Genomic DNA, 21,620 nt, shown 5'->3' on the forward strand with positions numbered 1-21,620 from the left:
GCATCAGGGTCTTTTCCAATCAGTTGGCTCTTTGCATCAGATGGCCAAAGTACTGGGGCTTCTAAACCGACTCAATTTAACACAAGCCAGCCCCAGGTACAATAGCAGTTTCCCCCACATTTCTGCACAAGGCTGGTCCTAAAGGCAACCAGTCAGCGGTGCTGTTCCCCTAGGAGCAGGAAGTGAGCAGCAGGACCACAGGGTTCCTGGACAGAGTTAAGAGGGAGACAAGGAACACTTTTTCTTCTCTCCCACCTACATCAGGTCCTCTCTGCAGGAGCTGAGAGCTGGCAAAGGTCAGCCCAGGGGCCTTTATGAAACATACTGTTTAATGCTCACAAATAGAATACCCAAACATGTAAAAAGCCAATTCTCTGAGACTGCCATTGCCTCACTCCTAATGCCTTACTTCTTGTTAATTCACCCAGAATATAACCTGAAGTCCTTACTTGGCCTTTAAGGCCATTATGAACTGGCCCCCAGCTACTGTCTGCATCCGTAGCATTCTCTCCTCGTTGCTAATTCCACTCCAGTCCCATGGCCTCCTTATTGGTCTTTAACACACCCCCATGTGCTGCATCAGGACCTCTATACTCCTGTTCCTTCTGTGGTCAATAATCTTCCACTGCAGGTATCCACATGACCTGTTTCCTAGCCTGCTAGGCTTCTCTGTGCGTGGATTCTCCAGGCAAGAATACTGGAGTGGGTTGCCATTGCCTACTCCAGGGCATCTTCCCAACCTAGGGACTGAACCCATGTCTCTTATGTCTCCTGCATTGGCAGGTGGGTTCTTTACCAATAGTGCCACCTGGGAAGCCCTTATTTAGGTCTTTATTCAAACATCATCTGATTAGAGACACTTTTTTTTATCATACCTACAATACAGAGCAGTCCCTGCCTCCTATTACTCTCATTCTTTTACCTGGATTTATTTTTCTTCCTAGTTCTTATTCCCCACTGACATACTATGTATGTATTTGAGTGTGTTAGTCGCTCAGTCATGTCTGACTCTTTGCAACCCCGTGAACTATGGCCCTCCAGGCTCCTCTGTCCATGGAATTCTCCAGGCAAAAAACTAGAGTGTGTAGCCATTCCCTTCTCCAGGGGATCTTTCTGACCCAGGAATCAAACCTGGGTCTCCTGCATTGCAGGCAGATTCTTTACTGTCTGAGCCACCAGGGATGCACATATGTATTTATTATCCACTAAAATATAAGTTCCTTGAAAGCAAGGATTTTGTCTGATTTGATGACTGCTGACCTCTCCTTAAAGTGCCAAGCATGCAGTAAGATTCTTTGTGGTGTTGAGACAGCCCAACATGAAGTCTGGGAGCTTGGGTTAGTTTGCAAAAGGATTTTCCATCATTAGCTAGTTGTACAGAAATCCATGAAAGGGAAGATACTAAGGGGATTCTAAAACCATTCTAAGAAGTAATGGCCAAATTCATCTTGGGAAGTATTTTTTGGTTTAGGGAATTGCTTTTAATGGGCCTTTTAGTTCTGCAAAGAAAGGCCTAAAGTCTGGGCAGGATAGAAGAGGCGGAGACAGGAGGGCACAGTTTTGTTCTCAGTTTATTATAAAAGATGTCTGTATTGGTAAGAGAAGCGTTTTTTAGTTTTACGTTTTCTAGTTCCATTGGCTGATGTGAGAAAAACAACGCTTGAATAGAAGCTAGAAATTGTAAGAACAAAATGGAATGGAGACATTTGTCTGTTCAGTACGTCTGGAAGGCCAGGCTAAAGGAGTTCAGACGGCGGCTTCTGGCAACATGGGATGCTCCATAATCAGTTTTACTTTGCATCGTTATCTAAGAAGAAATTTCCGTTATTAACTCCCAAGTCTTCAACAAAACCTATGTTAACTGCTACCAATGTCAGCCTTGTGTTAGCATTGCCTTAAGGAATCAATGGAAATTGTGTCAATGTTCTGGATTGTGAAAGTCAAAAGGGACCAGGGACGCATGAAGAAGAGGTGGCTAAAGGTGGTGGAGGGGAATTTGGAGGGCAGAGATGTCAACCAGGAGAAAGCAATCATTTGGAGAAATTCTTGGAAGTTTGGAATCAGAATCAAAATTTCTTACAATCAATACGACATCAGTATTTGGATAGTAAAGGACACGGGACTTGGAGAAAATTAAAGATTTAGGGACGTTGGGGTCCTTAAAGTGAATTCAGTATCACAGAGTTCAGACTTTAATCTCAGCGGTTAGCTACTTTTAAAACGTTATCTCACCATAGAAACCTGTTTATTAAATAAACTATTATATGGAATCCAGATCCACACTGAGCCACTGTGATGGAAAGGAGTTGGGGTTTGAATTTATGCCCACTCGGCTTTCCTACTGGATCCCATGTTGTCCTTAGGCCCCTCTGGGGAATCCCAGCACCCCAGGAATACAACTTAAAAACCATGGATCTGGAACTGAAAGCAAGAATATGCTCTTTAAAATTTCAGATGGTTGATCTTTCAGCCTGACTCTGAGTGCTCATTTACTGCTAAGCAGTACATCTCTTAGCCAGCTGTTACTGATTGGGTATTCTCCCTTCTCTTGAACCAAATTCCTCAACCCTGGGACTTCTACCCACTGGTCCTGGTATAAAACTCAAAATAAGCCTAATTCCTTCCATAAAACAGCCCTTCAAGTCTCTGGCTTCCTAGGTGGTGCAGTGGTAAAGAATCCACCTGCCAAGCAGGAGATGAAGGAGGCAAGGATTCAACCCTTGGGTTGGGAAGATCCACTGGAGAAGGAAATGGCAACCCACTCCAGTGTTCTTCCTTGTAAAATCCCATAGACAGAGGAGCCTGGTGGGCTACAGTCCATGGAGTCACAGAAGAGTTGGACATGACCTGTGGACTAAATAGCAGCAAGTCTTTGAAGAACTCATTTCCTTCCTTAACCTGTCTTTGTTCCAGGTTAAACATTTTCAATCCTCCAACTATTCTCAAGCTATTCTTACAGTGCGTATACTATTTGAGCACCTGAAGTTACAGGTACTGATTAGAGAAAATGAACTCAATATTGACAGAGTTAAGACTGAAACAGGGGCACAAAAAAGAGGAGCACAACCAACACACACTCTGGGGGTAGAAAAGCAAAATAAGAGATGCCATTCGCCTAATGTGAAAACTGCAGAAGATACGTTCCCCTGCCAACACCCCTGCCCACTGTGGAGGGGGCTGGAAAGCAGGTCCAGCTTCATTCAGCTCAAGGATGAGCCCTTGATCACTGCCTAACAGTCACCGAATTAGGGACATGGGGGATGGCTACTGGCAGGAGAGGCACTCAGCTCTCATGACTATTATCCGTGAAACACCCCCAGCAGCTGGGCTCTGGAATTCAGGACAGTAATTGCCTAGCAAGGGTTCATTCCCACTCATCTTCATTGACCACCTGTGTATCCACATAGTTACTGATTCTTGCCTAATGCCATGGAAATCTGTTAACTAAAAAGAAGTGATATTCTGTAACCATGGATGGATCAGTTCTTTTGGAGCAAGCTGTATCAGTCTATCAGCATCATTTAGTAATAATCTTAGGTACTGGCTTTGGTAGAGCCTGTAGGGGGCAGGGAGGTAAGTTTCAACAATTACGGCTAGTTTCACAGCTAGAAAGTACATGACCAGCTTAATATGACAGCCCCCTTCCCCGACACCAAACTCCCTGAAACAAAACTTGGGCTTCCTGCTACCCAGGTGCTTCACACACTCCCTGACGGTGGGTGTTCTGAGGCCTGGAGATATGCACACGCTGTACATCCCGCTCATGCGTGGACAAGGACACCTGCACTTGACGTATAGGAGGACCCTTTCAATGCTGACCCTTCCTCTGTGCAGCTGGACCATATTCTTTGCCTGTGATAAAGCTCTTCCATGAGCATAAACTGAGTCCTGTGAGTTCTTTCAGCAATTAAACAGTTGAGATGATGAATGGGTAATTAACACAGCAAGGGTGAGAAGGGACCTCAGATACAGGCCCTTCTGAGGCCTGAAAGATGCTTCTGATGGGAGAGTGTTAGTTTTCAGTGCTGAAAGCACACAGTTTTGTAAGTGAGGGTGAAGTACAAGACAATTCTGTTGGACACTAGGGAAGCACTTCTATAAAAACAACAGGAACATATTCCGGTTTGCTCCAACAGAAAAATACTTCTAAGTTTGACAAAGAATATATCCAGCAGAGTTGCCAGGTGCAAAGAGAGAGAGAAGGACCACAGGGTTCATCCTCATTTTGTAATCTTTTTTCCACACACTTCTCTCTTTCGGCCCTGTATCTGTTAGAGGCAACACTATGTTTTCATGTATGTGGTTTCACTTTTTTTTTTTTTTTTGCACAAATAGAATATTATACATACCTCTGAATCCTAAATAAGCTCAATGGTATTGAAGAAAGAATTAAAGTATCCCATGTCTGCTGCGAGTAGGACAGCACTGATAACAAAAGAGAGGCTTGGGAAGGAAGTCAATTCAGGAGGGAAGAGAAAGTGGAGGTATGAATAAATATATGTGTGTATATATGTATATTCATATGTGTATGTGTGGTGTGCATATGAGCATGCATAGACAGGTAAATTTCATGTACAATGTATATGTAGAAAAATGATCCGTGATTAAAAATGAAACAAAATATAATCAACTTATTCTTCTAGCTCTGGATGCAAGCTATATCTAAATCCATGCTCTGCTCCCTGCCAGCTCTGGCTATGAACAAGTTATTCAACTGCTCTGAGACTGGTTTCCTCATCCATAAAATGGAAATTTTTATTGTGCAACGACCTGATGAGCATTAAGAAATAATGCATGAGCTATACATTGACCATCAGCAAATTTCCAGAGGAGAAATTTGGACAGAAATTTGCTGCCTTCCTTTCCTCTCGCTGAGGATGTGCGTTGTGTGAAGAAGAAAGACAAGAACGCAAAAGGAGCTCAGAGAGTAAGGGCCAAGGAGGAGGATGTGGGGGAAACAGCATTAACTTCACTCTACTTGTCTGCACGGGACCAGTCCCCTAGGAACCACCGCCTCTCGGTTAACAGACAAAGGCAGCTAAACCATGAGCTCCCAACCCCACTGTCCTCCCTGCCAGCTTCCACTTGCCATGGAGTCAGAGATAGGGGCCCACTTACCGGGGATGCGGTGGAAGGTCGCCACAAAGGGTCTCTGGCATCCTCGTCAGGACGTTGTAAGCTAAAAATACTGGGCTGTTCCACGTGCTTATTTAACCTTATGTTTATAATTATCCTGAGAAAAAGGCATCACTAAAGCATCTGAGTTGCCCTGAGTCATGACGTAGAAGGGCTGAGTCACGATTTGATCCTAGCTCCTCCCATTACTACACGGCTTCCGCCGTAACACCGGAGCTGCTTCCGTCTTGACCGCGGACGCTGCTGGCGTCCTGTGCGCCTCCGCGTGGCTGGCCTGAGTGCACCAGCAGTTGCGTTAGAGGGTGCTCGGCCTGCTGTCTGCTGTATCAGGCACCTGTGTTTCTCGTGTCCTTTGAGGGGTTTCTTGTGGCCACAAGAGCCTTCAAGGAACACAACCTGGAAAGGTAGGGAAGGGAATTTAATGTGCCCCGAGGTCTCCAGGGGCAATGCTCACCCAACTGGGTTGGACAGGGGTGCTTACACGTTAACCTCTGGCATGTTCCTAGTGGTTTCGGAGGGTGCCCCCACTGTAATAACCCACCCATAAAACATGTCCTCTAGACTCTCTTGCCTCTTCCTTTCTCACTTTCCCCACTTCCTTTCTCACTTTCCCCACTTCCTCTCCTGTGCTTCCTAGAATTGCCTCCTATGTTTCCTAGAATCGCCTCCTATGTGAATAACTTGCACTAAATCTTTATCTCTTTGGTCTACTTTTGGAGGAATCCAAACTGAGTCAAATTCTAAAATCCACGTGGTCACTGCTCCTTTTGTTATTGTTTTTAATTACACTATATTCCCCCCCCCAAAAGTAATAATGACCATGAGTTGCTAATTAGTCAGAACCTGATTATCATTTTAAGGCTTGTAAAAAAGGAAGACAGTGTTTCCCACAAAGCAGCACATTAATCCTTGTTTTCATTAACTATCCTTCTTGCCAGCAGTTGCCCTAATTTCAAAGCGGGATGAGGAAGGCTTTGAAGTCACTCTGTTAATGTAGTTATACACCCAATTTGGCTTTTCCAGCTATTAAACAATAGATTTTAGGGTATGTACCAAAAGTAGGACATTATTTCTTGATATAAGAAAACAATTGAATTCGTAATGTTAAAGAAATCTGCAAGTACAAAGTATTTGTCTTGTAGAGAACAAGAGCAATCATCTCAACATGCATTTTTATATTTATCAACTCTACACATACATATTTTAGGAAGATTTTGAGAGATTTCAATATATCTTAAAATGACCAACCATTTTATTTTTAGCAAAAAGAGATTCTCAGTTTCTGGTAGTTGTCTGTAACTATAGGCTGAAAATGTTTAGATTTTAAAGCTTACATGTATAAATTCTCACAGGAAAATGAGTGGTAGTACCACCCACTGCAGTGTGGTGACTCTTTATCCGCAGTTTGTCCCATCCAGAGACGCCAGGCTTGCAAGTCACATGTAATAAGTTCACATAACATGTTTTGTTTTATAGACTCTAACCATTTATTTAACAAAAAGGAAATCTCTAACATCTAGCATTTTTCTACATTTAAAATTTAGGGAAAAGAGACTCGTGTTCTACAGTATATAATGGTTACAAAAGAGTTCATTATCAGCTTAGAATGGCTAAAACATTTTCTCTACTGATTAGGACTCAGCATTCTTTAGTGAAGTGAGGCGACATATTTCTTATGGAAAAAGTAGTTGTTTCTTGTCGGAGGAGGTGTATTACCAGCACAACCTTCCCTTCATTTTGGAAGGGACACAGACCTGTCCCTCAAGGATTTCTTTCACCAGCGACATAGGTGGGAGTCCATTTCGCTGTTTCGATTCCCAAGTCAGGTATAAATCCTTTTCACTTAGGGAAGAACTCAAACATATATAAACTGAAGGGCAGAGGTTGCTTTTTCCATCCTCTACTCACACGACAGTCTAGAAATTCAAGGTTTTCTTGGTGGTTTGGCTCGCATATTGATCACTGTGCATGGAGCTATCATTCATGCAAGTGTTTTTTGAATGCTGTATTCAAATTTTTGAATGCTGTCTAGCACCCACAAGAAAGAACAACAGAGCAGCCCCCTCCTCCAAAATCTGAATTTTGCTCTTGGAAACTCTGAAAGCCAATGATCACTTCTGCTTTGCAGAATCGGGGGGCTCTATCCCCAGGTGTAAAGTACATTTTCCGGGTTTCTCCAGGGCGAAGGCAGGGTGGACGCCCTCGTTAAACCTGTGCCTGATGATGAAGAGCATCTGTCCAGTCTCAGCGTTTATAAACAGCAGCCTCTGGGTGGTGTAGTCCAGCAGGATGCCCACTCTGGCGGGACGCTCAGTCACATGGACATCGCTCACAATGCCACTGTAGAAAAATGTGTATCTGCAATGGAACAGAATGGGAATTGAAAACTTTGGAAATCTTGAACGACTATGATAAAGAAAATCACCTGGAGACAACCGATTTTGCAGTTATTGATCTCAGTTCACAATAAGGAGTTGCACTAACATTGCCCCAAATACCTTAGCCAGATCCTTCCTAGATGCTAAAATGCATAGCTCTTCCCAACAGAGGAGCGTTTTTTAATAATTTTGCTACTTCTACATTAGGAGGCAGGCCCAGAATAACCAACATATGCCTCCCTTGTGATTTTTCTCCACATTTTAATTCTTTCCCGGCTGCCCACATGTTTTAACTACCGCATTCATGGTGTGTCATTCTTTTGAATAAAACTCCTTTGAGGCTGCCATGTATTTTAAAAAAGTACTGCAGGCTCGCCTTCCATAAAATGCATTAATTTTACTGTTTAAAAGATTTGTAAGTGACTTATATAAGGGCCTTAATGAAGTTTAAGAACTATGTCGTTATTTCTGTCCAACTTCATCCTTTGTACAATGCCCCTGCCCCAAACCAACTTTCCTGTTCATCTTCTCCATGTTTTCTGCAGCCTCACCGCCAAGGGGGGTTACCTTTGATTTCTCTCTTAAGTTCAGATACATTCAGTTCACCATGTTTTCACTTAAACCTCTGCACCTCTGGGGGATATGAAGGACCACAGCATACTGTCCTTTCCTTCAAGGAACCCGTACTCTACTGAACTAGAAGGAAAACTGTTTATGACTTCAGCATAGGCTGGGGCTCAGACTCCAGCTCTGGGCACAGATGGGGAACGTGTTTTCTGATACATTTCATGGACGTGGTTTGGTTGTGAAAGGAAAGGTTCAAGGACGGGTTGGGAGCGAGAAATTGCTGAACAGAAAAAGCGAAACTGCTCTGTGCAAAAGAGTAACATAAGGTGGGAGTTTTCTCCTGGTGATCTTAGAAACAGAGGGTGGGGCCCTGAAAGCACAAGAGAAGAGCTGAGGGACAGGTGTGTGGTCTGCGGATCTGACAGGTCTGAGGGTGGGAGTGACGCTGAACAGACTGGGCCATAGAGCCTGCATACCTCTGGTGAGGCAGAGAAGGGCCTTGAAGACTTGCGGTGTCTCTCTTAAACGCCTAGAAGCTTGAGCGCAGGGAATGGCAAGTTGGCAACTTCCTTGCCGAATGAAGCTCATTCAAAAGGGAAGAGGTTTACGGGGATGGAAGGTAAGCGAGACTTCCACAGTGATAAAGGACCTTTTCAGTGCCTTGCCAATGTGAAATATGGCAAAATGCTATGAAATTTTAGAACCTGTAAAGCACACAGAGGCTGTGAGTGGCAATGAGGGGGATAGCAGTGTAGCTGGTGTTCGTACAGAAGGCTTGGGGAGCAGGTGGGTGCACGTTCAGCCAAAGAAAGGTCAGGACTGGATAAGGGGGAAAAGGGTGAGGCGATCCAAGCTGTGGGGGCAGCAGAGGCAATGATGAGGTGGCAGAATAAACCTGTATGCCATCTGCTTGACCAGTCAGGAGGGGACATGTGAATGACTTTGAGAGTGTTACTTGGATAGGTAAGTCAGAGGCCAGGCTCTATACTGGCCTGCCCTGTCTAATATACTAGCCAAGAGGCACATATGGCCACTTACATTAGAATTAAGTAAAATTCAAAATTCAGTTCATCAGTCCTGCTAACCACATTCCAAGTGCTCAATAGCCACATCTACCGTTTTTCTAGTTTTTCAGAATGTGTGACTGGACAGGACTGGTCAAGAGGGTTCTGAATGCCCATCTGAGCTATTTCCCTACCCTGCTTGGAAGATCCCCAGTGCCCACAGGCCCAGCCCCAGTCAGTCCCTGAGCAAGTTGCTACCATGGAGGGAAGGACATTCCAGGGAACCTTGGACCCAACCGTTCTGCAGGGCCTGGAATTCACCCTGTCCTGCTTCTGCCCCATTTCCCACTGAGCACATCACTTCATTCTCCAAGCTGTACTCCGGCCTGACACAAGGCCTGTCTGTCTGTGGCCTGACTCCCTCCCCATCCTTTGGACTGATAGTTCTTGTTCGGACAAGGGTCATTCGGAAGCCTGATTCTTGACATCTGCCTGACCCTGGAACTGCCTGGGCAAGGGTCCCTACCTGTGTAGCCCACCCTGGTGCATCTCACTGCTGGCTGAGAATGAGCCCAGACTCCTTTCCACCCCGGTGGCTGCTTCCCTCAGGACTCCTGTCCCCCAGCCTGGTTACATTCTTCTGGGCTTCCCGCTTTCACTGTGGTCCCAGAGTGCTGGCAGCACTGTTTATGTTCATAGATTTCTTTAGCAGAAAAGGAAGGGACATGATGTAAATGACGTTTTAGAAATATTTGCCAGTGGTGACACTTAGAATGGCTTGGAGTGGTTAGAGACTAGAAGAAGAGCACAGGCCTGGGGGCTGTGGGAGAGACTGGTAAAGGAAGGGAAGCCTTGAACTCGAGGAGTAAGTTAGGGACAGACAGGAAGAAATGCAACTGATTCTTTCTCCTTAAGACTCTTCATTTCTCCTCTCCCACCATGACATCTTACACTAGATGCAAGTAGAATCAAGAGTAATACTGCTCCATTTAAATCATGAAGCCAGAAAAACGGAAAAACACAGGAGACTCTGCTGTAGCAGCACTCTCAGTGGCCTGAAGGCCAGGGTGCTCTGTTTGGACCATGGAATGAGGCACTTAAGACCTGACTTCTCTGTGCTGTGATCATACAGACAGGCGCGTCCATTCTCCCAGAATCTACAGAACCTACCCTGGGTGACAAAAGCCAAAGACCAAAGCTGTTGAACCTGCTGAATGAAATTAACTGTTCTGTTCTCTGGAGTCTAGAACTTTGTTATTGGAGGCTTGCCTTTAGGTCCTTAAGGGTTCAGTTGTCTAAGGAAATCTTCATGAAATCAATACCTAGTTCCAACTCTAAGTCTACCGATCATAAACTCTGGGTTTGAATGATTTTTTGACTCTGGGCAGAGGATGGGTCCTCAAGGATCGCACAGCACTGAACATCAATTAATCATAATTGCTCTGATTTGATGGAGTATGACTTTGAAAAGCTCTTGGAGATGGTGTCCTTGTGAACCTTGTCAGGGAATCAGACTCTGTCAAGTAGGATACAGGGAGAGATGTGCAGTGAGAAATATGCAAAATCCAATCTGTGGGCCTTTTTCTGGGAACTTGCAAGCACTGCTTCCTTTTTAAGCATTCCATTTGAATAATGCCTCATATTTGAGTCTTTACAGTTTCAAAGCTCTTCCTTGTACCTGACTTCATGTGACCCTCACAACCCCCAAATGGAGTAGGCTAGGTGTCACTGTCCCCTGACAAGACAAATGAGGCACAGATTAACCAAGACAGATCTGCTCACAGGATTAACCAACTTCTGGTGAGGAGTCAATAGGAAGCTATTCAAGAATGGAGCCAGGACTCAAATTAGGTTCCTGGCCCCAGCCTCATGCTCTTTTATTAGACCGTCTTGTGCACATGTTCGGCTCATAGCTTGCTTGCCTTATCTCTCTGAGACTAATGCAGGTTTACGGCTTTTTCATATCAACCAATTAGACAACACTAATGAGACAGTCTACAACCTGGGACCGTTTACTGCGGCACTTGCCCTGGACAAATGTCTCCTGGAGCAACGAAGACACTAAAAATAACCACGTGTGTGCCCAGCTGGGGCACATTATGGACAAGATACAAAGGGCCCAAACTCAACTGCCATTTCTGAGGGGCTGGGAGCAAAAGCAGGGTACTGCCCGTGATACATGCACACGGCACCGCCAAGGGGGTGTGCAGACCCCCTAAGCCACTGCTCCAGCCTGACCTACCAATCCACCTTTACCCTCCTTCCAAGGGACCAGCTCACCCCTCCTCAGGGAGGGAGCAAGGGAACCCCGTTCCTTGTCTTTGCTCACTCCTGCTGCAGCACGAGTCCCAGTAAAGCCTTGCCTGAATTCCTCGTCTAGATTCTTATCAATGGGAATTGACTAAAGAGTCTAAGGGGACTTCCTGGGTGGTCCAGGGGTTAAGACTCCACCATCCAATGCAGAGGGTGTGGGTCTGATCCCTGGTCAGGGAGCTCAGATCCCATATGTCCAAATACCATGGTCAAAAAAACAAAACAAAAACAACAAATTAAAAAGATTTTAAAAAACAACAGCAAAAAAAAAAAGTCCAAAAACCCCAGGTCAGTCACACCAATAATATAGACCAGGGGTTAGTCAACTTTGTATGTAAAGGGCCAGACAGTAAATATCTTGGGCTTTGGGGGCTATTTGGTATCTATTATAACTAGACAACTCAGCCATTATAGCAAAAAGCAACCATAGGCCATATGGAAACAAATGAACTTGGCTGTATTCCAATAAAACTTTATTTACAAAAAGGTCAGCAGGTCCTATTTGGCCTGTGGGTTGTAGTTTGCCAACCCCTAATATAGACCAGTGGTGGTGGGGGAGACGGGGTGCTGGGATCCACTTCTTCCTCAGTCCTACTGACTCCTCCATGGAGGGAGCCCTTTCAGCATTACCCGTGAAGGAAAACCTGGCCACATACCCAGTTTCCTAACTTTTCATTACGAGCTTCCTGAGGAGACACACGTCCTCTTCCAGCCACCTACTCTGTCCTGCAGTATGCAAAGCTGGCCTGGCCAAGACTTTGGGTGGGCACAAATCTATTAAAGAGGATTCGAGATAAGAGACAGCTTTGCTCTCACAAATGAACCACATTCGCTAAAACTGGCTTCCTCAGTAATCAGAGTAATGGTTGAGTCTCCATGTATCAGTTGGCCCAAAAGTTTGTTTACAGAAAAACCTGAATGAACTTTTGGGCCAGCTCGATACTTGACTCTCTTCTTTCTCAGCTGGCTTAGAGCTGGGGCAGGGAAGTGAGGCGCTACTTATCAGGCCCCTCAGAGCCCTCGGCCTAGGCGTCGACTCATGACACTTTGACTGGGTGAAGGGGGCAGGCCCCAGCTTACCTCTGTGGCTCAGAGCACTGCATGTACCACGAGGTCTCTCCTTGTCCCAGGGCGCCAGCCTGCACAGCTGAGCTGGAGCAGATGCCCAGTCGGTAGGCTGGGCAGTCTGTGACGGTGGTTTCCCAGTAGTGTTGGCCACAGGCGGGCAGCTCCTCACCCAGCACTGATGGGATTCTGCAGGCAAAGTTGATCAGGAATTGGCAACCTTTATTTCATAGACATCGACATTCATAAACGCACCCACAGTTTAAGCAGGATTCTACCCTTGGAAACTGCTGGAATTTGACTAAAGACATTCATTGTTCGTGCTGTCCCTGACCTTGACCTGAGGGCCACAGAATTCCCCAAACATTCAACATGCTTTTAACGTATTTCTACTGCCACACACAACACGCATGTATTACACATAGCATCTCTTAGAGGAACTGGGAACCAGAAAATAATTAGAATAATGATAGGATAAAAAGAAGAGGGCTTCCAAAAAAAAAAAGAGGGCTTCCCGGGTGGTTCAGTGGTAAAGAACCCATCCGCCAATGCAGGAAACGCAGGAGACTCAGGTCTGACCCCTGGGTCAGGAAGAACGCCTGGAGAAGGAAATGGCAACCCACTCTGTATTCTTGCCTGGGAAACTCCATGGACAGAGGAGCCTGGCGGGCTGTAGTCCATAGGGTTGCAAAGAATCAGACGTGACTGATGACTGAACAAACACACATAGGATAAAAAGAAACGGCACCAATCTGTGGCCCTAATGGTAAAGAACCCACCTGCCAATGTAGGAGACATAAGAGACATGGGTTCAATCCCTGGGTCAGAAAGATCCCCTGGAGAAGGGAATGGCTACCCACTGCAGTGTTCTGGCCTGAAGAATCCCACGGACAGGGGAGCCTGGTGGGCTACAGTGCATAGGGTCACAAAGAGTCGGACATGACCGAAGTGACAGCACGCACGGCTTTCAAAGGGAGTGAGGAAATACAAAGGAGGCAAGAGGAGAATGCTAAGAGAGTATGACTTGGAAAGTTTTTTCCCCCAAAACTTGCACGCACACAAAATGGAGTCTCTAAAACCTTTAACCATGAGTTCCCGTGTCTGAGGACCTTCCTGGGCACATAGACCAAACCAGGTGCTGCTCCTGGACAGCAGGCGTCTGGGGAGGCCAGAGCGGAGGGTACTGCAGGTGAAGCGGGTGTGGTGTTCCTGCTCTGGAGAGGCTTGCGGTCAACAGTCTTGGGGGCCGGGGCCTCTTTAGATCGCAGTAGGTATGCCTAAGGGCCTGTTGAAAGGTTTCTTTTTGTCTCACCTCAGCTACTTTTGTAACAGGCATGGTGAAGTGAACCAAAGCACTTTCACCTGCTGATGGGTGACCTTGTTTGCATGAATTGCTCAGTTTTGCTTTGAAATGGCTGAGACAGCAAGGCAGCATTTTTAATTTAAGCAGCATTAATATTCAGTCAGCACCATCTCCTGCTCCCCTTTAGCAGGTGAGAAAATGATTACACAAGGGAATGTATCTCACTTTCTTGTGTCTTTACCCAACAACCTCATTTCAGAGAGGTGGCTACTGATGGGCGCTGGCTTTCTGGAGCAAAACCTGGTTGCTTGATATGCATGAACTAATTTTCAGATTAATAATTAACATAATTCTATCAAATACATTGCAGTTATTAGCTATTATTATTAGCAGCCATGAAATTAAAAGACACTTGCTTCTTGGGAGAAAAGCTATGACCAACCTAGACAGCATATTAAAAAGCAGAGACATTACTTTGTCAACAGAGGTCCGTCTAGTCAAAGCTATGGTTTTTCCAGTGGTCACGTATGGATGTGAAAGTTGGACTATAAAGAAAGCTGAGCACCGAAGAATTGATGCTTTTGAACTGTGGTGTTGGAGAAGACTCTTGAGAGTCTCTTGGACCTCAAGGAGATCCAACCAGTCAACCCTAAAGGAAAACATTTCTGAATATTCATTGGAAGGACTGATGTTGAAGCTGAAACTCCAATACTTTGGCCACCTGATATGAAGAACCGACTCACTGGAAAGGACCCTGATGCTGGGAAAGATTGAAGGTGGGAGGAGAAGGGGATGACAGAAGATGAGTTGGTTGGATGGCATCACCAACTCAATGGACATGAGTTTGAGTAAGCTCCAGGAGTTGGTGATGGACCAGGAAGCTTGGCGTGCTTCCCAGTCACAAGGAATCAGACATGACTGAGCAACTGAACTAAACTGAACAGTTATTATCATCAGTCATCTATGAACCAACCTCCAATATACTTCTTTTCTCTTTGATTTTTTGAGAAATCCAAAAGAGACAGAAAATCTCAATCTATTTCTTAAATCTTTTTTTTCCTCCTGAATTCACTTATTGGTATATGTTTAGCACTTCCAGTGTTCTGGACCCTAGGATAGATTCTGGGGATTCAAAGATGTGGAAGACAGGGCTGCCTGAGGACCAGTCAAGATGGAATAGCTGATGTAGGATTCCACAGGTGCTCAGAACTTTTTGTAGATACAATCAAAGGGCGGCAGAGCCCAGAGAAGGCTTGGCCATTTCCAGGAGCAGATAATACCTGAGCTGAGCCACAGACAGGTGAATAGCAGCCTAAGAAGAAAACAGTGTGAGTCGCCGTTGGTGGGCTCAGGGCGGTAGTGAGAGCTTGCTGGCTGTCCACCCCGGCACACCAGTGCCCACAGGAGCGTGTTTCACATGGGTTACGATTTTTGAAAGTCTTTCGCTTTCTTCCATTTGGACCCTCAAAATAACCATGAGTGATTGCAGACAAATTGCAGAGCCCTCTCCATGCTATGCCCTCAGCTTCTGCCCTCTTTTTTTACTTTGCTGCTTCCTTTTGTGGGGGACTTCCCTGGTGGCTCAGACAGTAATGAATTTGCCTCCAATCAGGAGACCCTGGTTTGAGCCCTGGGTCAGCCCTAGAAAAGGAAATGGCAACCACTCTAGTATTCTTGCCTGGAGAATCCCATGGACAGAGGAGCCTGGGGGGCTACAGTGCATGGGGTTGCAAAGAGTCAGACAGGACTGAATGACTAACACATTCACTCTCCTTTTGAGAGGGGGCAAGATCTTGAAAGTTCTGCATGTGGCCAGCTCCAGAAACTCAACAAAATGTCATTCTCCTCTATTCCTTTTCAAGTGGATTGATACAAAATGTGATTTGCTGTTGAATATAATAGAAGAATGAACCCAGGCTCTTTTTTCACTGAACCAGAGATAACGCCTTAAAACAGCCTATGTGTTAAACAAAACCATCTGTGCTTATATTTCCAATAAAAATATTGACACTTGCTCCATGTTTGAACTATCTCCATCACTTTCCCTTAGTAACGAACCATAACCGAACTCTGCAGTTCGTGCTTGCTGTCACACAGCATGTGCACCCAACCAAGGATGTGGCAGGTGAGGCCACACAAGGCCTCTCGTGCCTTCTCCTTCTACTCACTCTGTCAGCCGTCTCCTCTCAGCGAAGCTGATCACTGTCCCATTTGAGGAAATCTGCAGAGCAGGGTGAGCCGTTTCCCTCAGCAAGAGAAATCTGGTTCCTATTGCGATCAGAAAACAGGATTATAATGTTACAACGTCCCTGGCCAAGCCCCACCTTTCAGATCTTAGTTTCCCCTTGCTTCTGACATTAAAATCACCCCCACCCCCCGCCCCCATGGTGTTTTCAGGCCCATGGCAAAATTCTATCCATGATCAGGTCTCGTGAGTGACTGTCCCCTTGCCTGGTGCCACAGGAGTGTGAAACCCCCCTCAGCCCAAATCTAGCACATACTGTTATACAAAGTATGCTCCCCACCCAGCACCTACCTCACCTGGAAACTAGTTAGAAAGGCAGAATCTCAGGCCTTCCCCCTGGCTGCCTGAATCACAATCTCTATTCTAACAAGCTCCTTGGGAGACCCATGTGCGCGATCAGGTCTGAAGACGGCACTGGTGTAACCTCCAGGAGTGCTTCTAACAGTGGACGGTACAGGCGCCACACTGGGACTGCAGGGAACACGTCTGGACAGACAGTGCCCCCGTTTGCTCTCTTTACAAACATCACGCTGTCCCTAACCACAGCACACAGCACACATGGCTTGTGCACAACTTTTTGCTGGTTAAGCCAGTCACTTAATGGGCCACCCTCAAGTTTCTGCCTCAGTCTTTGGGTCTAGGATAAGGTAAAAAATGATCACCTTTCCATTCCTCATTTCTTTTCACAATAATTGAGAACAGCCCAGTACTTTTTATTGGCATCATCAGGGTATTTTCCCCAAAAGGCCCTTGAACAGTTTTCATTTTCTTGAGTTACTCATACATTCACGTATTCAACAAACATAAACTGGCACCAATCATGAGCAAGGCATGGAAAATAATTAGAAGAATAAGACTGGAAGATTATTCATGCAGTTCACAGTGTCATGTATCAAGAATATCTTCATCCCACTCTCCCCAACACACACACACACACACACACACACACACACACACACACTCACAGACTCAAAACATACCCACCATCTACAGCAGATTATAAACCAAACATGTGAAACATGTCAAAGCCCATATCTCAGTAAATTAGATCAGGATCTTCAGGAGTGGACCCCCAGCATTTTTTTTTTTCTTTTTAATTCTTTAAGCACCTGACTGATAGCTAATGGGTAGCCAATGGGTAGTCTTAAACCAGAAAAATAAAAGAAACACCTTGACCTTTGGCCAACCCTGGGTCCTTATGCCAAAAACCTAGCATTGCCAACAGACTGGGAGCTTAAAAAGTGGCCCTCTAGGATGTTTTCTCTGGGTGGTGGAGGGAAGGAATGGGAATGTTTGGAAGTAGTTCTCTGTGTGCAAAGGAAGTACCTCTGGTGGAAATGAGGGCAGCTTCACTCTGCTCACTTGTCCCAAACGCATTGATGGCTCTCACGTAGAAAAAGTAATTCTCATTGGGTTGGAGATTAACTTTCAGCTGGAGTCCTTTAATTCCAGAGAAAGATCTAAACATGAAAGGAAAATAATAATTTAAAAAATAATGCTGCGTGCTAAACAATACATCATATTTCAGTCCTGCAGTGCGTGAACATCTTTTATTAACAAATCACTTATTTTTCCCTTTTTATGACCATGGAGTTAGCAAGTCAGATTCTATAAAATGGCCATCTTCCAGTAAGTTTACTTTATCAAATCATTTCTACCTTGGTCAACTTTTGTCTAATATTATGCCTTCCAGAATGCTCTTTGGAACAGAGTCAATGAAACTTTTTTTTTAAATTCAGAAAATAGACTAATTTTGTGGTTAATGAGTCTCCAAGCATACATTGTTTCCTTTATGAAATTCTGGCCAAGAGGGCACTTGTGGATTAAGATGATGTTAAACTAATCTATAAGGCAGAAAAAAAAAAACACTATCTAATTAACAGATCCTGAATAGTGGAAAACTTGAAGTGATGATTTTGTACATAGCCATCATGTCAAAGTCACCCAAGTTAATGAAACTGAGGATCTCTAAAGAAGACAACATCCTTTAGAGAAAACTTAATCCTGGCAAGAAAAGAGAATTCTAATTGCCAAATAAAATCCCCACAGTTATTCCTAAACCTCCCATTTACAACAAAAGAAAAATACTGGTCATGGTATTGGAAAGGCAGTAGGCTCGGCAAGTACACTGTAACATCCCAACCATTTAAGCTAAATGGACTTGCTGGATGTGAAGGTGGAGTTCTGGACTTGAAATGAGCTGGAATAATTTTTGTGCCTCTTTTCCATTCTCTTTAATCTGCGCGATTATCATATCCTAGGGCATTTATACAAACAAAGTATACAAGTGCTCTTCTTTTACCCTCCATCTGGGGAGACTTTGGACAAGTTAGGCTCCTTGCTAATAGAAGAAGTTCTAATTTGAGTGCTACAGAATCAGAATCCTGTCCCTTTTAGATGTGCATTGGATACTAGTCATTGAAGACAATAGCACAATAGCCTTCAAATCCATTCTCAGAGACAGAGAGTTTTGTTTTTTTTAACTGTTTGCTTTGTTTGTTTTTATTTTCTTTGGTTTTATTTTGTTATTAATGAATGTTCCACAAAATCATTAGAATCAAGAGTGGCCACTGTTCATTCTCAGATTGATTTTCCTTTGCAGGTTATTCCCCCTTCTGTTGATTGATTCCATTCTCGATATCTACCTTAGAGAATACCATGAAGGACCATGAAAAGGAAAAAGTATCACTGATCCAGAAAACAAGTTAATTTTGACTTTTTCGAAGCAGAAAATCTGTACAGAGTAACAATTCCTCCCCGACCAGAGCAGCCCTGTGTCTAAAAGCAGGGAAACCCCTTGTGTTTCTCAGCAGGAGGGGCCACAGAGGGGAGAAGCCTGGGTCTATTTGTGTATTTGCTATTTAGTACGTGGCCCTGAGAAAGGTCCCTGTAAATTCCCCAAACCTTATTGGTTGTAATTTCAGAACCTACCACCTGACCAGGCCCTTGGAGGGTACTCTCTTTAGATGCAGGGGAGAATGGATGGATGAAATTGAGCTACATGTCCACTGACAACTAATTATGCTTCAACTAATTAAAAAAACACCAGGTCCTATGACTAAAAATACAATTCTAAACTAGTATCTACATCATTATTCTGGGGTGAATGTATTGCTGATCTTGTTTGAGCTGATGACTGAAGATATGTTTTCAGTGTACATTAATTATAACAAGCTTATTGTCTCAAAAAGCACACTCAGATCTGAACTGAATTTCAGACTTCATCTACTCATTAAATAAATATTTATTGATCATTTATCATATGCTCAGGTCCTGCCCCTGCTTGACAGGACTAGGTGAGGAAATTTCATCTCTAGAAACTGGATAGAACATAAGGGTTTCATTTTGTGATAATGAAGTTATTAAATGCCAAGGATGCTGTTCTGGGGTTAAGTTTTGTTCTTAAATTTTATGAAGTCTGTCAAGGAGGAAATTATATGTGTACATATATATATATATATATACACACATATATATATATAGAGAGAGAGAGAGAGTCAATTACATGCTATGTCTTATTAGTCATTTAAAGAACAAAAGTCTACATGGTACAGAATCCAATATATGGGATGACTGTGCAAACAGGTCATGTAGGCATGACAAATACGCACCACACCCTCACCGAGTCTACAAAAGCACCAGGCATGAACATGGGAGTCATATGAAACATGGTAGGGTTTTATTGTTTATAAGTTACTATCATATGCTCAAACACCAAGACGAAGGCAAAAAAGCTCAGATACAAATGGTTCAACCCTATGTCTATTTATTCTGTCTGACCTCACTTGAATGCCACTCAAGTTTTCATGTCAGCTGTCCCTACTGTTGAGCCACATGAAAACTTCACAAATTTTGCAATTTGAAATCTGAAGAGTGGCACTCCTCCATAGATGATGATATTTTTATTTCAAAACCAAAAACTTGTCAGAATTGCAACTGAATCCACATGGCTATAATGAGCTTCACATAGTCTGGAGGAGAATTAAAATCCACAGAATATCCAAATTGAGGTAATTGATTCAATAGCACATGGAACTCCAGTGAGTTATTGGTGCTTAGGTAAGAAGAGATTTCAGTCTTATCAACAATGTGACCAGTCTGATGATTTTAGAAGTTCAGGGCCAATAATAAAATCCAAAACACAATAAGAAATATGACTCAAAGAGTCACTCTGGGTCATAAGTGTGGGATCCTCTCTACAAGCACCACAGTACAGTGGGAAGGGAAGGCTTTATATTGGAAGTTCTGGGAATGTGAATATTGTTAGACAATGTTGTAAGGCAGAGAGAAATATTCAAAGGAGACCTACTGTCTCCTCAGAAGTCTGAAGGGCTGCCATGTGAATGAGACTGGTCCCTCTTTTGCTATTTCAGATGGAAATGAGTGGAAGACCCCAGAAGGCCGATGTTTGCCCAATGTAACAAAGGCTTTTCTAGTTTGAGCCCTTTCGTTCTTTAGTTTTTGCAGGGGATGACTGAAAAGTTTGCCACAACTATCCATAGACAATGGAGCAAGAAATATCTCATATGAGAACTGAAAAGGATCTTTATGAAGCAGAAAACCATTAGGGACTTAATGCTTATGAGAAAATACTAAAAGCATTCCCATTAAATCAGAGAGAGACATGAGGTTAAAAAAATTGAGAAGCAGGAGGTAAAATTATTATCACTTGTGGATAATATGACTGCTATCTAGAAAACCGAAGAAACTCAGCTAAAAAAACTCAGAATTTAGTGAAATAGCTAGATGTGAATCTAATATAAAAAATCAAAATCTTTCATATACAAATAACAACTAGATAGAAGATGAAGCAAAATAAAAACCTTATTTAGAATAGTGGCAAACATAGCAAAAGTGTATAGGATTTATATGAAAACTATTTTTGAAAATGATGATGAAGGAAAGCCCAGTAAAGACCTGACTAAAAGGAAGGGCAGATCAGTTCTTGGAAAGGAAAATGCAACAATCATAAAAACTGCAATGCTCCCTAAATTAACCTATCAACTTAACATGGCCTCTACAAATACCGAATTATCAGGGGCAGAGGATTAGAGCGGACTACACAGTCTGACTCTAAAGGTCATGTGAGAAATAAACTAGCAAAAACAAAAAAAGAAGTCATGAAAGGGCAACCCAATCTACATGACTTCTAAAATTATAAAGTTATAATGATAAAGAGTGCATGGTACCAGGGCATAAACAGATGGGTCAGTGGAACAGTTTATAAAGGTTGGGAATAGCACCAAACACATAAATTCTTAACTATATAATAATGGAACTATTTCAAATCAGAAAGGAAAATGTTGGCAAAGCTGGACAGCCATATTAGAAAAAATGGAGTTGGATTCCCTACTCCACACTTCCTCTTGAAAGTATGTATTAACTAGTATTAACATTAAAAAAACAAATGTGTGGCAAAAAAAATTTAAATTGCAGCCTGTATCATAGATGAAGACTGATGTCCTTTAAAAACAAAGAACTTCTACAAATCAATGAGAAAAAAATACTACACTCTAATAGGAAAAAATAGGTAAAGGAAATGAAAAGTTCATAGAAAAGGAAGTACATAGCTCTGAAGCATACAAAAAGACGTTCAACCCAATATAGAA

The 21,620-nt window shown here is 43.6% G+C and overlaps 1 protein-coding gene across 1 annotated transcript in view; it reads right to left on the reverse strand.

Annotated features, from left to right (window-relative positions):
- The window catches only part of CMYA5 (cardiomyopathy associated 5), a 98,574-nt gene continuing 83,318 nt past the window's right edge, over positions 6,365-21,620 (reverse strand). Inside the window, exons 10-13 of the mRNA XM_018053669.1 lie at positions 17,338-17,471; positions 15,935-16,034; positions 12,479-12,652; positions 6,365-7,494 (exon numbers count right to left, since the gene is read on the reverse strand). Coding sequence (XP_017909158.1) covers positions 7,248-7,494; positions 12,479-12,652; positions 15,935-16,034; positions 17,338-17,471 — 655 coding nt within the window. The 3' untranslated portion in view covers positions 6,365-7,247. The remainder of the gene's footprint in view (positions 7,495-12,478; positions 12,653-15,934; positions 16,035-17,337; positions 17,472-21,620) is intronic.

This window comes from Capra hircus, chromosome 10 (assembly GCF_001704415.2).
Source record: "Capra hircus breed San Clemente chromosome 10, ASM170441v1, whole genome shotgun sequence".
Classification (NCBI taxonomy): Eukaryota; Metazoa; Chordata; class Mammalia; order Artiodactyla; family Bovidae; genus Capra; species Capra hircus.